The sequence below is a fragment of the Vipera ursinii genome (assembly GCF_947247035.1).
Source record: "Vipera ursinii genome assembly, chromosome: 3".
Taxonomy (NCBI): domain Eukaryota; kingdom Metazoa; phylum Chordata; class Lepidosauria; order Squamata; family Viperidae; genus Vipera; species Vipera ursinii.
Window position 1 is genome coordinate 160,714,139 of NC_139516.1, and position 16,406 is coordinate 160,730,544.

A 16,406-nucleotide genomic window follows, 5' to 3' on the forward strand; every position below is an offset into this window, starting at 1 on the left:
TGAATTCATACATACAGACCAAAATGGTTTTTTACCTAAAAGACAAATAAAAAATCACTTAAGAATGATTCTAGATGTTTTGGAGTACTATGAAACCCACCCAGGGAAACAGATGGCATTAATATTTCTAGATGCACAGAAGGCGTTTGATAACATAAATTGGCAATTCATGTTCCAACAACTAGAAGAAATGGACTTTGGAGGAAATTTTGTAAGCATAATCAAAACAATGTATAACAAACAAACAGCTAAAGTAATTGTAAATTGAGATTTTACAGAAACTTTTAATATTAAAAAAGCACACGACAGGGATGTCCTCTAACCACATTACCATTTATATTAACACTGGAAGTATTGAATAGAAACATCAGGCAAGACTATAGAAATTAAAGGACTGGAGATAAAAGATGAAAAATGTAAACTACAAGCATTTGCAGATGGCTTTATACTAGACAAACCACTTGAAAAAAGCAACAAACTTATGGAGAAAATAGAAGAATTTGGAGAAATGGCAGGGTTGAAAATAAATAGAGAAAAGACTAAAGTGTTAACTAAAAATCTTACAGAAAACAAAAAAAAATCAACTAGCAAAAGAATAAACCTCTAAATAGTTAAATATTTGGGAATTCATATAACAGCAAGATGTGCAACAATTAAAGAAGATAACTATGTAAGATTATTAAAGCAAATAAAACCAGATCTGGAAAAGTAGAAAAATTTACAACTTTCGATGCTGGGGAGAATAGCATCAGTGAAAAGAATATCTTACCAAAAATACTTTTTCTATTTCAAACAGTACCTATAAGATTGGGAAAAACCTTTTTTGATGAACTAAACACAATAATATTGAAATTTATTTGGCAAGGAAAAAAAGCCAAAATTAGACTGAAAATGCTACAAGAAGCAAAAGAAAATGGAGAACTTGGACTGCCAGACTAGACATTATATTACCAAGCAACTATATTAACATGGATAGAAGAGTGGATAATACTTAGAGACCTAGAGGGGAATGACCTACAATTGGGATGGCATGCGTTTCTGTGGTATGGGAAGAATAAAAGACATAGATATTTTCAAAATCATTGTATTTGAAATGCACTTTCCTTAGAATGGGAAAAAAGCAAAAATTTATATTAAAATACCTGGGTGGCTTTCAACAATGGAAGCATTTACTTACCCAAACTTGATTAACTATGACAAAGTTGTGACTTATAAAGGTATTTTGGACAATGAAGGGAAATTGAAGTATAGACAAGATTTAGAACAGCACGATATTGATTTGTCATGGTGGCCATATTTGCAAATTCAAATGAGATATGAAGAAGATGTTAAAACAATGGGATTTTACGAAGAACAGACAAAATTTGACCAGATACTGCTGAAAACAGATTAAAAAACTGATTAAAAAACTTTACAAATGTTTGCTAAGCTTAAAGATGGAAGAGGAACAAATGATAATATGGGCAAAGAACTTTGGATGTAATAAAGAATTAGAAAAGTGGCAAAGCTTATGGGAAAGAAACTCTAAAATGACAAAAGTGGCAATATATAAAGAAAACTTATACAAAATATTTTATAGATGGCATTTAATACTGGTGAGATTAGCAAAACTGTTTAAAAATAAATCTAATAAGCAGTGCTTTTTTTGTAAAAGAAAAAGGTGCCGGAACTCACACATGTCATACTACCCGCCTTGCCTACCCTACAAGGTTCCATTCAAAAAAGGTGCCGAAACTCAGTTCTGGGCATTCTATGAGAAAAAAAGCCCTGCTAAAAAGTGTTGGAAATGTAAACAAAAACCAGGTACTTACTGTCATATCTGGTGGACATGCCCTAAAGCTAAAAGATTTTGGTCAAGAATAAATATATGGTTAGAGAAAATGATTTAAAAACATATAGACTTTAAGCCAGAATTGTTCTTGTTAGGCATAATAGTAGGGTATTATGAGAAATAATGTATATACCGGTACTTAATTTTACATGTATTAACTGCATCAAAAATAGTATTTGCTCGATATTAGAAAAAATGAAAACCTAGATTGTGCAGAAATGGACAGATTGACATTGAAGATAAAGGAGAAAGAAGATTCAGTATACTTTAGAACATGGGACAATTTCTATCAATGGCTAGAAAAATGAGTTAGAGAGAAAGGAATGTGATATGTACTGTGTAACATTAAATAGGTATTAGTAAGAAGACCATCAGCTGAAGTGAAGATGTAATATATATATATATATATATAAGTGAAGATGTAATATATATATATATATATATATATATATATATATATATATATATATATATATATATATATATATATATATATATATATATATATATATATATATATATATATATGTTTTCTGAGGTTTTCGCGGGTGCCTGTATGTGGATCCTTGGTTTTTCGGGTTTTTCCCCGCGTAGAATTAAAGGTGTAGGCGCAACGTTTCGATGGAATCCCATCCATCATCATCAGGCTTCTGTTTCCTTCTTCTCAAGAAGGAAACAGAAGCCTGATGATGATGGATGGGATTCCATCGAAACGTTGCGCCTACACCTTTAATTCTACGCGGGGAAAAACCCAAAAAACCAAGGATCCATATATATATATATATATATATATATATATATATATATATATATATATATATATATATATATATATAACTGATTCTTTAAAATAAGCTGCAGTGGAAATTGCATTGAACTTTTTTTTTTTCACTTTACTGGCCAGTCCCATGTCTGTCCAATGTCTTGCCTGGGACAACTGAAACAATATTTGTAACAAAATATACAGAGCATTTCTTTCAAGATAAACAACTCAAATATAATAAGATGCAGAAGGGGGGGAAACAGTGTGTCATTTGCAATTTCAAGTTTTTCCATTTAACTCTGCACTGATTGAATACACATCCAGACTGCATATTCATCTTCCGCCAATATAAATTACGGGTTTGTATAGTCTAAGCTTCCAGGATAAACATACAATTTCTGAATCGCTCATATCCTAAACAAATATTTCATGCTTTTCTGAGTCCCTATCTACCCTGTTTACAAAGTTTCATGTCCCCCTCGCGTAGCCAACAAACAGTGTATCCGGGTTCCACTGACTGTGTTCTATGCAGTTTTACCAATGTCAATCTCAGAAGCACCGGTTCTGCACAGATGTTTATTGCAAAGACAGATTCTTTGTGGCTGTGCTCATCTTTTTAAATGAAAGGAAATACTGAGCTCTGCATTTATGCTAGCAAACTCCTTATATGAATGCTTCTTAAATCACATGGGAGGAAATTGAGAGAAAAAATGTCAGAGCAACCAGAAAATTGGCCATCTCTTAGGTGTTTTTTTTTTAAAATAAAACTCATAATACTGCAGAATTAGATAATGCAGCATTGGGATAGTGTCAGAACCAGAACACCAGAAAAGGCTCAGTGGACAGCTCACACTTCCCTGGAGTTTCTCTATTCTTTCCTGAATACCATCTGTTCACATAAATCCAGACCCAGCGAATTATTGTTGCCATTTTCTTTTATTAAAAAAAGTAGTACCTGTTTGTAATAGTGTAAAAGAGTTTAAAATGTCCAGCTCTCTGCCAAGAAAGGGATCATTTTACAGTGGCTTCAGGTTTTCATAAATGTTTATTCATAATTTTTTTTACCAAGCTCAGTGTGGCTTAATGTCAAATAAACCAGAATTGAGAGGCTTCTCTGGAAGGCATATTTTTTTTCAGGATTCATACACTATGTAGGATCACATTTTATTGTACTACAGTTAGTTTGATAAACCAACATTGGTTTTACTCATATATTACAATAAAGCATAAGCCATAATATATCAACTACAATGATTGGATTTGCACATCATGGTATTACATTTTAATAATTCTGTTAAATTTGTATACAAACTTTTCTGAGAACATTAGTTTCAAATATTATGTTTTTCAAATCTCTAATGAAACTAATTTGACAATCAGAGTAAACAGAAAAGTCCAGAATACTGTGGTCCATTATAAAAAAAAATAATATTAATGTCAAGATACGCATGTATTTCTTATGAGAAAAACTTACATTGGGAAATATGAGCAGTTAAAAATTTCTTTTGTGGTAGAAAAAAATATTCCAAAACGTTTGCCACAAAATGTGATAGAATTTCTATCAGCAGTCTCGTCATACGTTATCTCAGAAAGTTTAGCTTTGTGTCTTTGGGACCACACACTTAATCAATATCATTTAAAAGCAGACACGTGTGCTTTTAAATAATGGTTTAAGGACTTTTTAACATCTGAACTTAATATCCTAAGCCTTCTGAAGTTCCAGAACAATTGTCTCAAATTTGTTTAGGACCAGCAACTCTCATCAGCCAACAGACACATCTGGAGAGCACTGGTTTAGGAAAACACACTCTGGAAAAATTATTCTAAGAAATTTAAAGTTGTCTGAATCAGCAATTATTTTACCTTTGTCAATTATACAAGTTGGGCCAACATTAAGGAACAAACAGCTTCTGGATTTGAAGTAAGCCCCCTCTACATCAGAGTTTTCAGACAGGGCTTCTAGAGTTTCATTATTATATTATCTGAGCATATTTTTGTAAGTCATCCAAAGCCAGTAGGATTTGTCGTAAGCAAAAGGAAACTTTCACAACATTTTGTTCAGTGATCAGCAGAGGAGCTGACACTTGAACTGTCATTTTGCATCTGACAGGAACAGAAACTGAAGGAGTTTATCAAAGATACCAAAAGCAGACAGTTTGAAACAATTACCCTGTTAACTCATAAACATTTGGAAATTTTCTAGCAACCTATCACTTCTTTATTCACAAACAGGCAATCTGTTCTCTCTCTCTCTCTCTCTCTCTCTCTCTCTCTCTCTCTCTCTCTCTCTCTCTCTCTCTCTCTCTCTCTCTCTCTCTCTCTCTCTCTCTCTCTCTCTCTCTCTTCCTTATTTAGACTGGTCCATAATAGCAGAGCTTTTTGGGATTTGCAGACTATGCTATATCATTTGCTGCCATTTTTTTCACTCTGTCATTGCCTCCTCATAATTATAGTTCCCTCAACAGTATCTTTGGATGCTTTAAAGCATTGCCAGCTGGATTTGCACTTATACAAAGTTGTGAAAGGAACACAGGATGTTCCAATCTATTGAGTCATACCGTCAGTCTGCCTAGCTCAGTATTGTCAGTACTGACAAACAGTAGCTTTCCCCGACTCTCAGGCAGGAAACATTTCTAGACTAACCAGGAGATGTTAAAGATTAAACTTGGGACCTTTGACATACAAAGCATGAACTACCACTGAGATACAAACTCTCTTCTATGTGGAACTTGTGTTGTCACAATTTGTGAACAATGAAATTTCTTTTGGGAAAGAATACTGATGCTTCTATCAAATGTCCCAAAATTCTTAACCCTTTGCAATTTAAGCGAGAACTGCTTGTAATTCTAAAGTTTAGCCATCTCTGTTAATTAATGAATGGGATACTTGAACAAGGTTGAACTGAAAGTATCCAGGTATCAAGAACAAAGGGAGTGTGCTTTTTAACCATAAACTTTCCATCAGAATCACACAGTAAGTGGAGAAATAATTGTGGGGAAGCTTACTCGTATTATAATCTTTCTTTGTAATTTTCCATGTTGGGATACATACAGAAAACTGATTTTGAATTAATCATGTAATATCCATAAACTTACATACACTTTACATATAGTCTAATATATAATTTTGGAAGGTCCGGGGTACAACCACTGTGGGAGAGTGGTTGAGATTTTACATCTGCTGCCCCCCAGAGGTGAGAGCTCTGGGTGGTATTGCTTCCCCCCCCCCCGGTTGCATGTACCAGGCTGCTCCCCGGCCCTGACCGCCGTGAGAGGGCGGGATTCGATCTGTTCCGGGGTTTACAGCTCTAGTGGCAGTGGAGCTGGGCTGGCACTCTGGTCATTTGCCTTCGATTTATTTTGAGATCCTCCCGTATCGATCTGGTCTGCCTTGCTGCCTTTTGTCAGACTTAATTAATAACCATCATGCGTCTGACTTATCCTAGTACGGTTTTACTCGCCCTCAGGGGGGTCCCCCCATCCTGGGAGCGACCCGCCTTACTTTTTACACCTCCTCTTGATGAAGGGCCCAATTGTTGGGTCCCTGAGAGATGGCTGGGCACGGGTAGGGGCCTCCGATATAAACCAATTAAGAGGCCCCTGGTTAGTTTTTTGGCTAAATTTTTAGGAGGTTAGGGAGGGGGGTGGGAACTTCTTTTGGTTGTTTGGATATGGAGGGTAGTCCAACAACCGTTGTTCAGGTCAGGTCCGGGATTGATCGCGGGGGGGGAGGAGCGGGGGTCGGTTGCCTCCGGGGCTCCAGGGCAAGTCGTGGGATTACCCATTCCCACGACGTTAGGGAATGGCAGCAGGTGCAGGAACAGAGGGCCGTATCGATCTCAGGGAAGGCCTCTCCGCTACTTGCAAGCGGTGAGGCGTTCCGACCCTCTTGTTCTGCCCCGAGGTCCCGGGAGTGAGGATGTGCAGCCTCCTGAGCTCCAGCTGGTGTGCTTGAATGCCAGGTCTGTCGTCAATAAAGCTCCTCTCGTCCGTGACTTGGTCGAGTGTGAGCAGGCGGACCTGGCTTGCATCACGGAGACTTGGTTGGGCCCAGAGGGCGGTATTCCTCTGGCTGATCTTTGCCCACCAGGTTTCCGGGTGCTACACCGGCCTCGGGCTCAGGGTAGGGGTGGAGGAGTGGCTGTTGTTATGAGGGAGACCTTAGGTCCGCGGGAGGCCACCGTTCCGCAGATAGTCGGTTGTGAGTCTCTCTTTTTGAGATGCGGCCCTGGTGCGCAGTTGGGCTTGCTGCTGGTGTACCTTTCGCCTAGTCACGCAGCAGCAGCCCTGCCTGAGCTTCTCGATGTCCTCTCCGGGTTGGTGGTTGAGTTCCCGAAACTTATAGTGTTGGGGGACTTCAATCTACCATCTCTGGGAGGATCATCTGAGTTGGCTCGGGAGTTCATGGCTTCCATGACGGCCATGGACCTGACGCAAGTAATTTCAGGACCGACTCATGAGGGAGGCCACACCCTTGACCTAGTTTTCTTATCTGGTCGGTGGTTAGATGATCTTGGTGGGGGCTCTCCAATTATTATGCCGTCATGGACCGATCATCATCTCCTGCGGCTGGTCTTCCGCTTTGCTACCCTCCGCCGTGGGTGTGTGGAACCAGTTAGATGGTACTGCCCCAGACGCTTAATGGATCCCGAGAGGTTCTAGGCAGCGCTGGGGTCCCCACCTGCCTCCCCCACTCACAGCTCGGCAGATGCCTTAGTGGAAGCCTAGGAAAGGGCAGCCACTGAGGCTCTTGACCGAGTTGTACCCTTGCGGCCCCTGACCCGATGCAGATCCCGTCGAGCTCCATGGTTCTCCGCGGAGCTCCGGGAGATGAAGCGTCGGAGATGGGGCCTAGAGAGCGGTTGGAGGTCCAGCCGATCCGAATCCGACCGATTGCGACTAAGAACCTACATTAGGTCTTATCTCGCTGCGATAAGGGTGGCGAGGTCTAATCACTTCGCTACCCTTATCGCGTCCGCAGATAATCGCCCGGCCGCCCTGTTTAGGGTGACTCGCTCCCTCCTTAATCAAGAGGTGAGGGAGGAACCCTTGCAGGGTCGTGCCGAGGAGTTTAACAATTATCTGTTGGACAAAATCGCTCGGATTCGGACCGGTCTGGACTCTGACTGGGCAGAGTCTGGCGATCAGGACACGGGCGGTCTTGTCGATATCACCTGGGAGGAGTTTGATTCTGTGACTCCGGAGGAAGTGGACAGGATTATGGGGAGACTGAGCTCCACCACATGTTTATTGGACCCGTGCCCTTCCTGGCTGGTTTATGCAGCCCGGGAGAGGACACGCAGCTGGTTCCAAGCAGTTATATCAGCTTCTTTGAGTGAGGGTAGCTTCCCTGCCGTCTTGAAAGAGGCGGTGGTGAGGCCTCTCCTCAAGAAGCCTGCCTTGGACCCAGCTGTATTGAACAACTTTCGTCCGGTCTCCAACCTTCGCTTTCTTGCGAAGGTTGTTGAGAGTGTGGTGGCGCATCAGCTCCCTTTGGTCCTGGATGAAGCGGATTATCTAGACCCGTACCAATCGGGTTTCAGGCCCGGGCACAGCACGGAGACGGCATTGGTCGCGCTGGTGAATGATCTCTGGAGGGCTCGGGACAGGGGTCATTCCTCTGTTCTAGTCCTATTAGACCTCTCAGCGGCTTTCGATACCATCGACCATGGTATCCTGCTGCGGCGTCTCAGGGGATTGGGAGTGGGAGGCACGGTCTTACAGTGGTTCTCCTCCTATCTCCAGGGACGCTCGCAGTCGGTGTTGACAGGAGGGCAGAGGTCGACCGCGAGGTCTCTCGTTTGTGGAGTTCCTCAGGGGTCGGTCCTCTCGCCTCTCCTGTTCAACATCTACATGAAACCGCTGGGTGAGATCATTCGTGGCTTTGGAGTTGGGTATCATCAGTATGCTGATGATACCCAGCTTTTTCTTTCGACCCCAAACCACCCCAGTGATGCCCTCAACGTGATGTCCCGTTGCCTGGAGGCGGTTCGGGTCTGGATGGGGAGGAACAGACTTCAACTCAACCCCGACAAGACCGAGTGGCTTTGCATACCTTCATCCCGGGTCTATTCGGATATTCCATCTCTCTCTATGGGGGGTGAATTATTACCCCCCGTGGATAGGGCTCGCAACTTGGGAGTCCTCCTAGATTCACGGCTCACCTTGGAAGATCACATGGTGGCTGTGACTAGGGGGGCTTTCGCCCAGGTTCGCCTGGTGCGCCAGTTGCGGCCCTATCTAAGCCGGGATGATTTATGCATGGTCAGTCACGCGCTCGTAACCTCTCGTCTAGACTACTGCAACGCTCTCTACATGGGGCTTCCCTTGAGGACCACCCGGAGGCTCCAACTGGTACAGAATGCAGCCGCGAGAGTTGTGTTGGGAGTCTCCCGATACTCCCATGTCACACCTCTGCTCCGTGAGCTGCATTGGTTACCAGTTGTCTTCCGGGTGAGATTCAAGGTGCTAGTAATGGTGTTTAAAGCCCTACATGGCAGGGGTCCGGAGTACCTTAGGGAACACCTGCTGCCGGCGTCTACTTCCCTCCGCCCTGTGCGTTCCCACAGAGAGGGCCTCCTCAGGGTGCCACCGGTCAGAGAATGTCGACTGGTGGCCCCCAGGGGGAGATCCTTCTCTGTGGGCGCCCCGGTGCTATGGAACCAGTTACCGGTTGAGCTCCGGACGGCGCCCGATCTTCGCTCCTTTCGCCGCGATCTGAAAACATACTTGTTCGAGCAAGCCGGCCTGGCCTGAGGGGGGATTGGTGGGGTTTTTACTATTTTTATTGGGGGTTTTTTACTATGTATTAATTGTATTTTTAATTGGGCATGTATTTAATTATCTTTTATCTTTTGTAAATCTCTGTGTTTTATTCTTGCCCTGTACACCGCCCTGAGTCCTTCGGGAGAAGGGCGGTATAGAAATATTAATAAATTAAATTAATTAAATTAAATTAAAGACTATTTAAATATTCTGCTATAATTAAACATTGTCAGTGATTAATCATTTCTTAATCTTTTTTTGAAAATTAAACCATGCAAAACTGCAATAGACCTTTTTTATTTACAACACCTGTTATTTCTGATCATTAGCCATGCTGGATAGAGCTGGTTAGAGTTACAATCCAAACTGCCTGGTGAGCATTATGCTACCTCCCGCAAGCTATTTAAATCAGGGTGACCAATTATTTCATTATTCTTTCTTTTGGCCTTCTAAATAAAGCTTTAAAAATATTGTGCCTCTAAAATAAGAACACAAACTATTGTAGCAGTCTTCATAGTCAAGCAACATTAATGTAGATGTAAAATATACTTCTGAAGACCACAACTTCGCTAGTTAAAGGGTTATGTTTGTAATTCTATTTATTTTGAAATTTTCTCTATGTGTATGAAGTGAAGTTCAGAATATCTAGTAACAACTTTCAGCACAAAATATTACATAACCTTATGTTACACTAAATAGAAGTAACTTGTGGCAGAAATAATTTTAATGTATGATATAACAAAGGCTATAATCTTACTTGTTTTAATATTACCACAAGAGACGTCATCACAAATTACAGAGCTTAAGAATCATCCTAAGTATAATATCATCCTACAGTATATCGAGGAAGCATATAAAAGCAAATTAGATTATATTGCTTTTCAACATGGCATCATCTAATTGACCTTCACTTATTTTTCAAAACTAAGCAGGGTCAATTGGGTTTAGTACCTGGAAAGGGGGATATGAAAGGAGCCTCCCCAAAGATTGCATTATTTTTGGTAGTCGGGGGGGTCTCCTGGGCAACGGTGTTGTCACTGGCTAATCCTTTCAATCGAAAAGCACCCTTCAGTTAGCTTTGTAGGGGCTTCTGACATGAATACAGATAGTACTTGGAAAGTGGGACTGCTTAAAAATTCCAAGACAGCTGGCTAGGCTGAAAGGTCAATGGCAAATCACTTCCATAGCCCTGCCAAGGAAACCTCCTGGATGTGGTTTCAACTGCATTTTTTTCAGAAACTTGACTCAAGGACATCTTTATCTTCTAATCTTCGTACATGTTCCAACTCATTTGTCATTCCATTTCCAGGCTATTTTATTTTTCGTAAGAAGAAGCTAGTCCTCAACTTAGAAGTATTTTTGGCCACCATTCAAAGTTACAATGGCACTGAAAAACTGACATCACCACTTTTTACACTTACAACCTTTGCAGCATCCCCACGGTCACATGAACAAAACTCAGACGCTTGGCAACTGGCTCATATTTATGGCGGCTGCAGTGTCCCAGGGTTATGTCATCAGCTTTGGTGACCAAGCAGAGTCAATGGGGAAGCCAGGTTCACTTGACAACCATGTCACTTAAGAACTGCAGTCATTCACTTAACAACTGTGGCAAGAAAATTTGGAAAAAGTGGAAAAACTCACTTAACTGTCTTGCTTGGCAATCAACATTTTGGGCTCTGTTGTGGTCGCCACGTTAAACTGAAACTAGACTTTGGGGGATATATATATTTTGCTTAACAGTCACCAGTGTCTCTAATAATACACCTCGCTTTACAGATTATGAATATGGCAAAAAGTATTTTGATCCATTCAGCAATTTTCTTTAAGAACCATTTCACATGGTTTTTATCTAACATGGCATAATTTTAGCTATATCAACTTCCATTGAAAATTTTGACTTGTTGCAAATTACCAGCATACACATATATGCCATATATAAGCTCTATAAGGTGGTGACCTTTGAGAGCTGCATGCAATGAAATTTCATTTTAATGTATGCCGATTAGTGTACATTCTAAGTGACAATAAAGTTATTCTATTCTATTCTATTCTATTCTATTCTATTCTATTCTATTCTATTCTATTCTATTCTATTCTATTCTATTCTATTCTATTCTACTCTACTCTATTCTATTCTATATAGCTTTCTGTACACATTTCAGGGGGTTTTCTTTTCCTAATCACCTAGGTCAGAAACAGATTGCAGCCTTGGAGGAAGCATATAAAGATTGGAAATGTCTTAGGACAAAGTCCTATTATAGAGAAGACATTTGCAGCTGAGATCTTCTTATAAACAATCCTTGACATGAGCATTACGACAGACATTCCAAAATTTCAGTGGGACAGTTTAGGATGAGTTGGATTATATCCACTTCTTTATTTTTAATTGCTAGGATTCAGATTCACGTAAGTAGCTTTAGTCTGTATTGAAATCAGTGTCTCATCAGCTTCAGTAGAATTTAACACAGTAATCCAATAATCTGGACCGGACTCTTAGAAAATCAGATCAGTCAGTTAACTCTGCAAGATGACAAAATCAACCCACCTCACTATCTCTAATCTCTGCCAACAGAAACAACTAAACCATTAGAATATATAATAGTGCTAGAAAAATGTGTCTAAATTTCCTTTGGTAGATTAGTATGGTATCTACTAGAATTTCACTAAATCAAGCTGTGAAAAAAATGAATGTAACCCTGATATTTATTTCTTTTTATTGTAGGGTTGAACTGAAAAAATGGAAACAAACCACATCCAGAATCTCTTGCTGATTTAAATTGCCAAGTTCACCCACATATGAAAAAAAAATGTCTGACTAGAGTTACATTGCATGACCACTATGTTTTTCCAAATAACCTCTGTTGGAGTCCAAAGAGTCACCACTTACTATTGCTCATGATTTCCCAGGCTTTTCTGACCAAATCCAAAAAAAACAAAGGTTAAAAGCTTTAACTGACAAAGTTTGAGAAGCTCCTTGATGAAACATATATTGCATTATTTCAGTTTTTCAACAGCAGGCATATTGAATTTAACAAGATCAATATAAAAGTTTATGAATTATATCTTTTACATACAAATAATATCTTTTACATACAAAGTCATCTAGCATTTGATATTTGAAAAATTTACCACGTAATATTCTGGAAATGTATATAAAACTTTGTATCCTTTATCATGTTTCATGCCTAGCACAGAGTGAAAACTAACTGAAATATTTAATAATGCTTCTCCAGTTGGACATTAATCTGATTCTCCTCATCAGAAGGATATCAATAAAAGCAACTGTTGACACACAACTGTAATAAACCTTAAGAATGCAAGGCTTTGATTTGCACATCTCAAATCCTTACATCTGATGCAAAAAAAGCAACAGAAGATTATAGTTCAGTGCAATAAAATCCTTACCTGTGAAAGCATTTGTGGCCTGAAAACCAGCTTCCTGCATACTGCTCTCCACTAAAGCTTGTGACTCCAATCTTAACCTTTCCTTTCCAGAGGCAGTTTATGCAGTATGAGCGATCAAGTTACTTCCATCTTCACTTCTGAGTGTCCATTTTTTTATCCCAATCCAGCATTTAACATGCCTCGGTTCCCACCTGTTCTCAGGTCCTTTAAGACCTAGGGAAAATGGGATGTGTCTCAGATTCAGATGGCAAGTGCAGGTGAAGTGCCTCAACCGTCCTGACAAAGAATTAGAGCCATTGTATTTGTGAAGAAGATAGCAGCCATTCCATGCATAAAAAGAAGTTCAACATTTAGTCTAAGTCTCTGCTTGGAGAACATCATAGGGTTCTGTCGCTTATTTCTGTGCTCATTTTGCTTAGAGTCAGCCAGAGGTATTCTTCGCTCCTTTTCTGTGATCACTTTGAGCTTCACCGTTCGCTTGTGCAGGCTAAGAAATTGAACAGAAAGATGTTTTAAGATGATTTATGGTAAGATCTACAACATTCAAGGAATAAAAGCACTTGCACGCACATACAAGCACACACGCACAAACACACACACACACACACACACACACACACACACACACACACAGCCCTATTTAGCAGGAACTGATTATACACATTAAAGGGGATTTGTTAGAATTTTGTTGAGATCTAAGTATGATTGCATATGCCTTTGAAATGCAAAGACAGTCTTGAATGATGTCAATAATGCATTTTAGAACATGATATGATTTACATTTCAAAAGCTGTATTTAGTAAAATGGGGCAGCTGCACAATAACAAAATTGCAGTTAATAGGAAAAAGTTAAAAAAATCAAGACCCCCAGTTCTAAGATGTAATTATCATTTTATCAGATCCTATTCTCACTTTATGAAAGCATTATAAAACAGGAAGTTGGATATGACATTGTGCTTTCAACATTTACCTTGAGATAAAACCTCAGAATATGCACATATAACATAGCCAAGAATTCAACTATTTTCCTAAAAAATCAATTCAAAGCTAACTATTAAACACAATATTAGTAAAGATATGAATTTTTTTGCCAATCAATATTTTTTTAAAAAAACTCTAGGTGGATACAACAGAATGGATAATATCATCATCATCATCTTGTGTTATAATAATAATTACTATTTTATATTACATCTCAGCTTAAATTGCAATGTACTCTACATGGGCTGTCCTTCAAGACCACTCGAAAGCTTCAACTGCTCCAGAATTTAGTGGCGTGGACAATGACGGGCATACCTTGGTAGTCCTGTATGACACCTTTGCAAGGCATTGTGCCTGTTCATTTGAGGGGCACATTATCTTTCATAGAATTACCCATTTCACTTGAATAATAAATGATTGTCCAATCTCTTCTTAAAAACCTCCAATATTGGAGCATTAATAACTTCTGGAGGTATTCCACTGATTAATCATTCTAAGTGTCAGGAAATTTCTCCTTAGTTCTAGGTTGGTTCTCTTCTTGATTAATTTCTATCCATTGGTTCTTCTCCTGCCCTCAGGTGCTTTGGAGAATAACCTCTTCTTTGTGATAGCCCCTTAGTATTGAGAGGTAGTCCAGACAGGTTGCATGTCCAGGTGAACTAATTGTACTTTATCATAAGATTATATTAACAGAATAAATTCGAAAGTACATTTCTCTCCCATCACCTTTACAGCCCAAGAAACCAGGAAGGACTCCTTCTGAGACGTTTGCCTCACTCATATTCCTTCTGAGGGCTAAGCTGCCTCTTGATTGTTCTCCTTGTCTCCCAAGTTCATTACCACATACCATTGCAGCCCAATTGGTTCAATCCAACAAAGATGGCACTCTTTCATATATCAATGTCACCTATCAGAACCCCAGAAGCATGTCTTCTCTGTAACAGCCCTGTCATATAGAATGAGATTTCCCCAAAATACACACCACTTCCACCTTTCTGATGTTTCAGAAAACCTTAAAGACCTGACTGTTCTTAAGCTATGGATTGCGGTAGCTGGGGTCCCTGCTATGTTGTGCGTGGGTGCAGTTAACCAGATATGCTATTGTTGGATATTCTTTTACTCTCTCATAGTTATTATTTCCTGATTTTTGTTGTTGGTTTTATTGTGCACTACCCAAACTCAGTTGAAGTCAGGCTATGCCTAAATTGAACAAGTTAAATATTATTTTTTAAAAATTATATAATGTTATAACTAGGTTACTAATATCCAGTAACAATAAACAAGCAATATATGTGGTTAATCATTTGGTCAAACCTGTCTGGATTCAACACAGAAAGCAGGAGCAATGGAATAAAGTGGCCATGCATCACAATCGCAACAAAACATAAGTCGCTTTCAAAGTAATCATGTCCATCTAGAGCAGGGGTGTCAAACTGCTGGCCCGTGGGCCGGATGCATCATAGTAAAACCACGCCCACCCCATTGCCGGGCAAAAAAATCACAATACATCGCAACACGTCACGTGACATTGCGAGTTTGACACCCCTGGTCTAGAGAAAAGATTCATTGTGCACACTTTGTACATTCCAAAACATATCTTTCTAAGGATTTGCATAGTTCTATTTCATATGACTGGTAAAAACAATGGTGGTTATCTAAGTTTCCCCAAACATCTGCACTGGTGGTATTTTAGGACTAACATTCTCAGAATTCATAATCTGGCTGGAGAAGATCATTACAGCTCTGAATATTTTGGTGCTTTTCTGGACAATCTACACAATAAATATAAGCGTACGTTCCAACTGACATGCAATTTTTCTCTTGAGCTACTATTTTTATTGTAAGTATATCACATTTCCTCAGCACTTATAAACATAATAGCTTGAATGTGAGAAAATAAAAGTCTTCCTCTCAACAGTAAATTCACTTGCTATTATAACTGCTGTGAAAAGTGTATTGATTTGCAGATGTACTGCCAAGATGCTTTAGAACATTTTAGGAATCAAAACTTGGAAGCAGTCTTTGGTTTTATAACCACTGACCAAGAAATAAGTAATCCTCAGCCAACAACACCCAGGAATGCCTTTTATTTTTAAAAAAATTGACAGGGTCAGAAGAACCTCTAGACTGAAACAGTGCCACTATCAAAAACAACAAACACTACCCATATTCAAGAATGCTGATATGCCACTATGTCATCCAACCTAGCAAAAATTGCTGATTGTTGGAAGAGAAAGATTCTGCCTCTTCTCTTCTAACCATTTTTAGCCCGAAACCAAGTGTAAACAAGTAATTTTCCTCCAGCCCTTTCTTCAGATTCTGACTTCAATCAGAATCTTAACTTGAAAGTGTTGAGAGAAAAGTAAAAAGACATGCCAGTATAAAATTTTGTTTCCTGCTGGAGAAAGTGAACTTTATACAGTATGATTGTAACATTTTAATAGCTGGTAAAACAATATTTTAATCCCCAGGGGCTCAACTAAAATGAATTCGGAACACAGAAAAATGCAAAGCAGATCCTCATTCCAGGCTGAGGCAGGAAGAAGACACAGACAGACAGACAGACAATGATTGAAGGCCCTTAATATTTAAAACATTTATTGATGATAAACTCTCAGAAAAATCCCAAACACACAATTACACTAATTTCTGGCGCTGC

General features: G+C 39.6%; 1 protein-coding gene across 1 annotated transcript in view; it reads right to left on the reverse strand.

Annotated features, from left to right (window-relative positions):
* Nucleotides 1-16,406, reverse strand: part of LDLRAD4 (low density lipoprotein receptor class A domain containing 4) — a 227,044-nt gene that overhangs the window by 167,005 nt on the left and 43,633 nt on the right. The window contains exon 2 of the mRNA XM_083360739.1: nucleotides 12,767-13,253. Within this exon, the coding sequence (XP_083216865.1) occupies nucleotides 12,767-12,806 (40 nt within the window). The 5' untranslated portion in view covers nucleotides 12,807-13,253. The remainder of the gene's footprint in view (nucleotides 1-12,766; nucleotides 13,254-16,406) is intronic.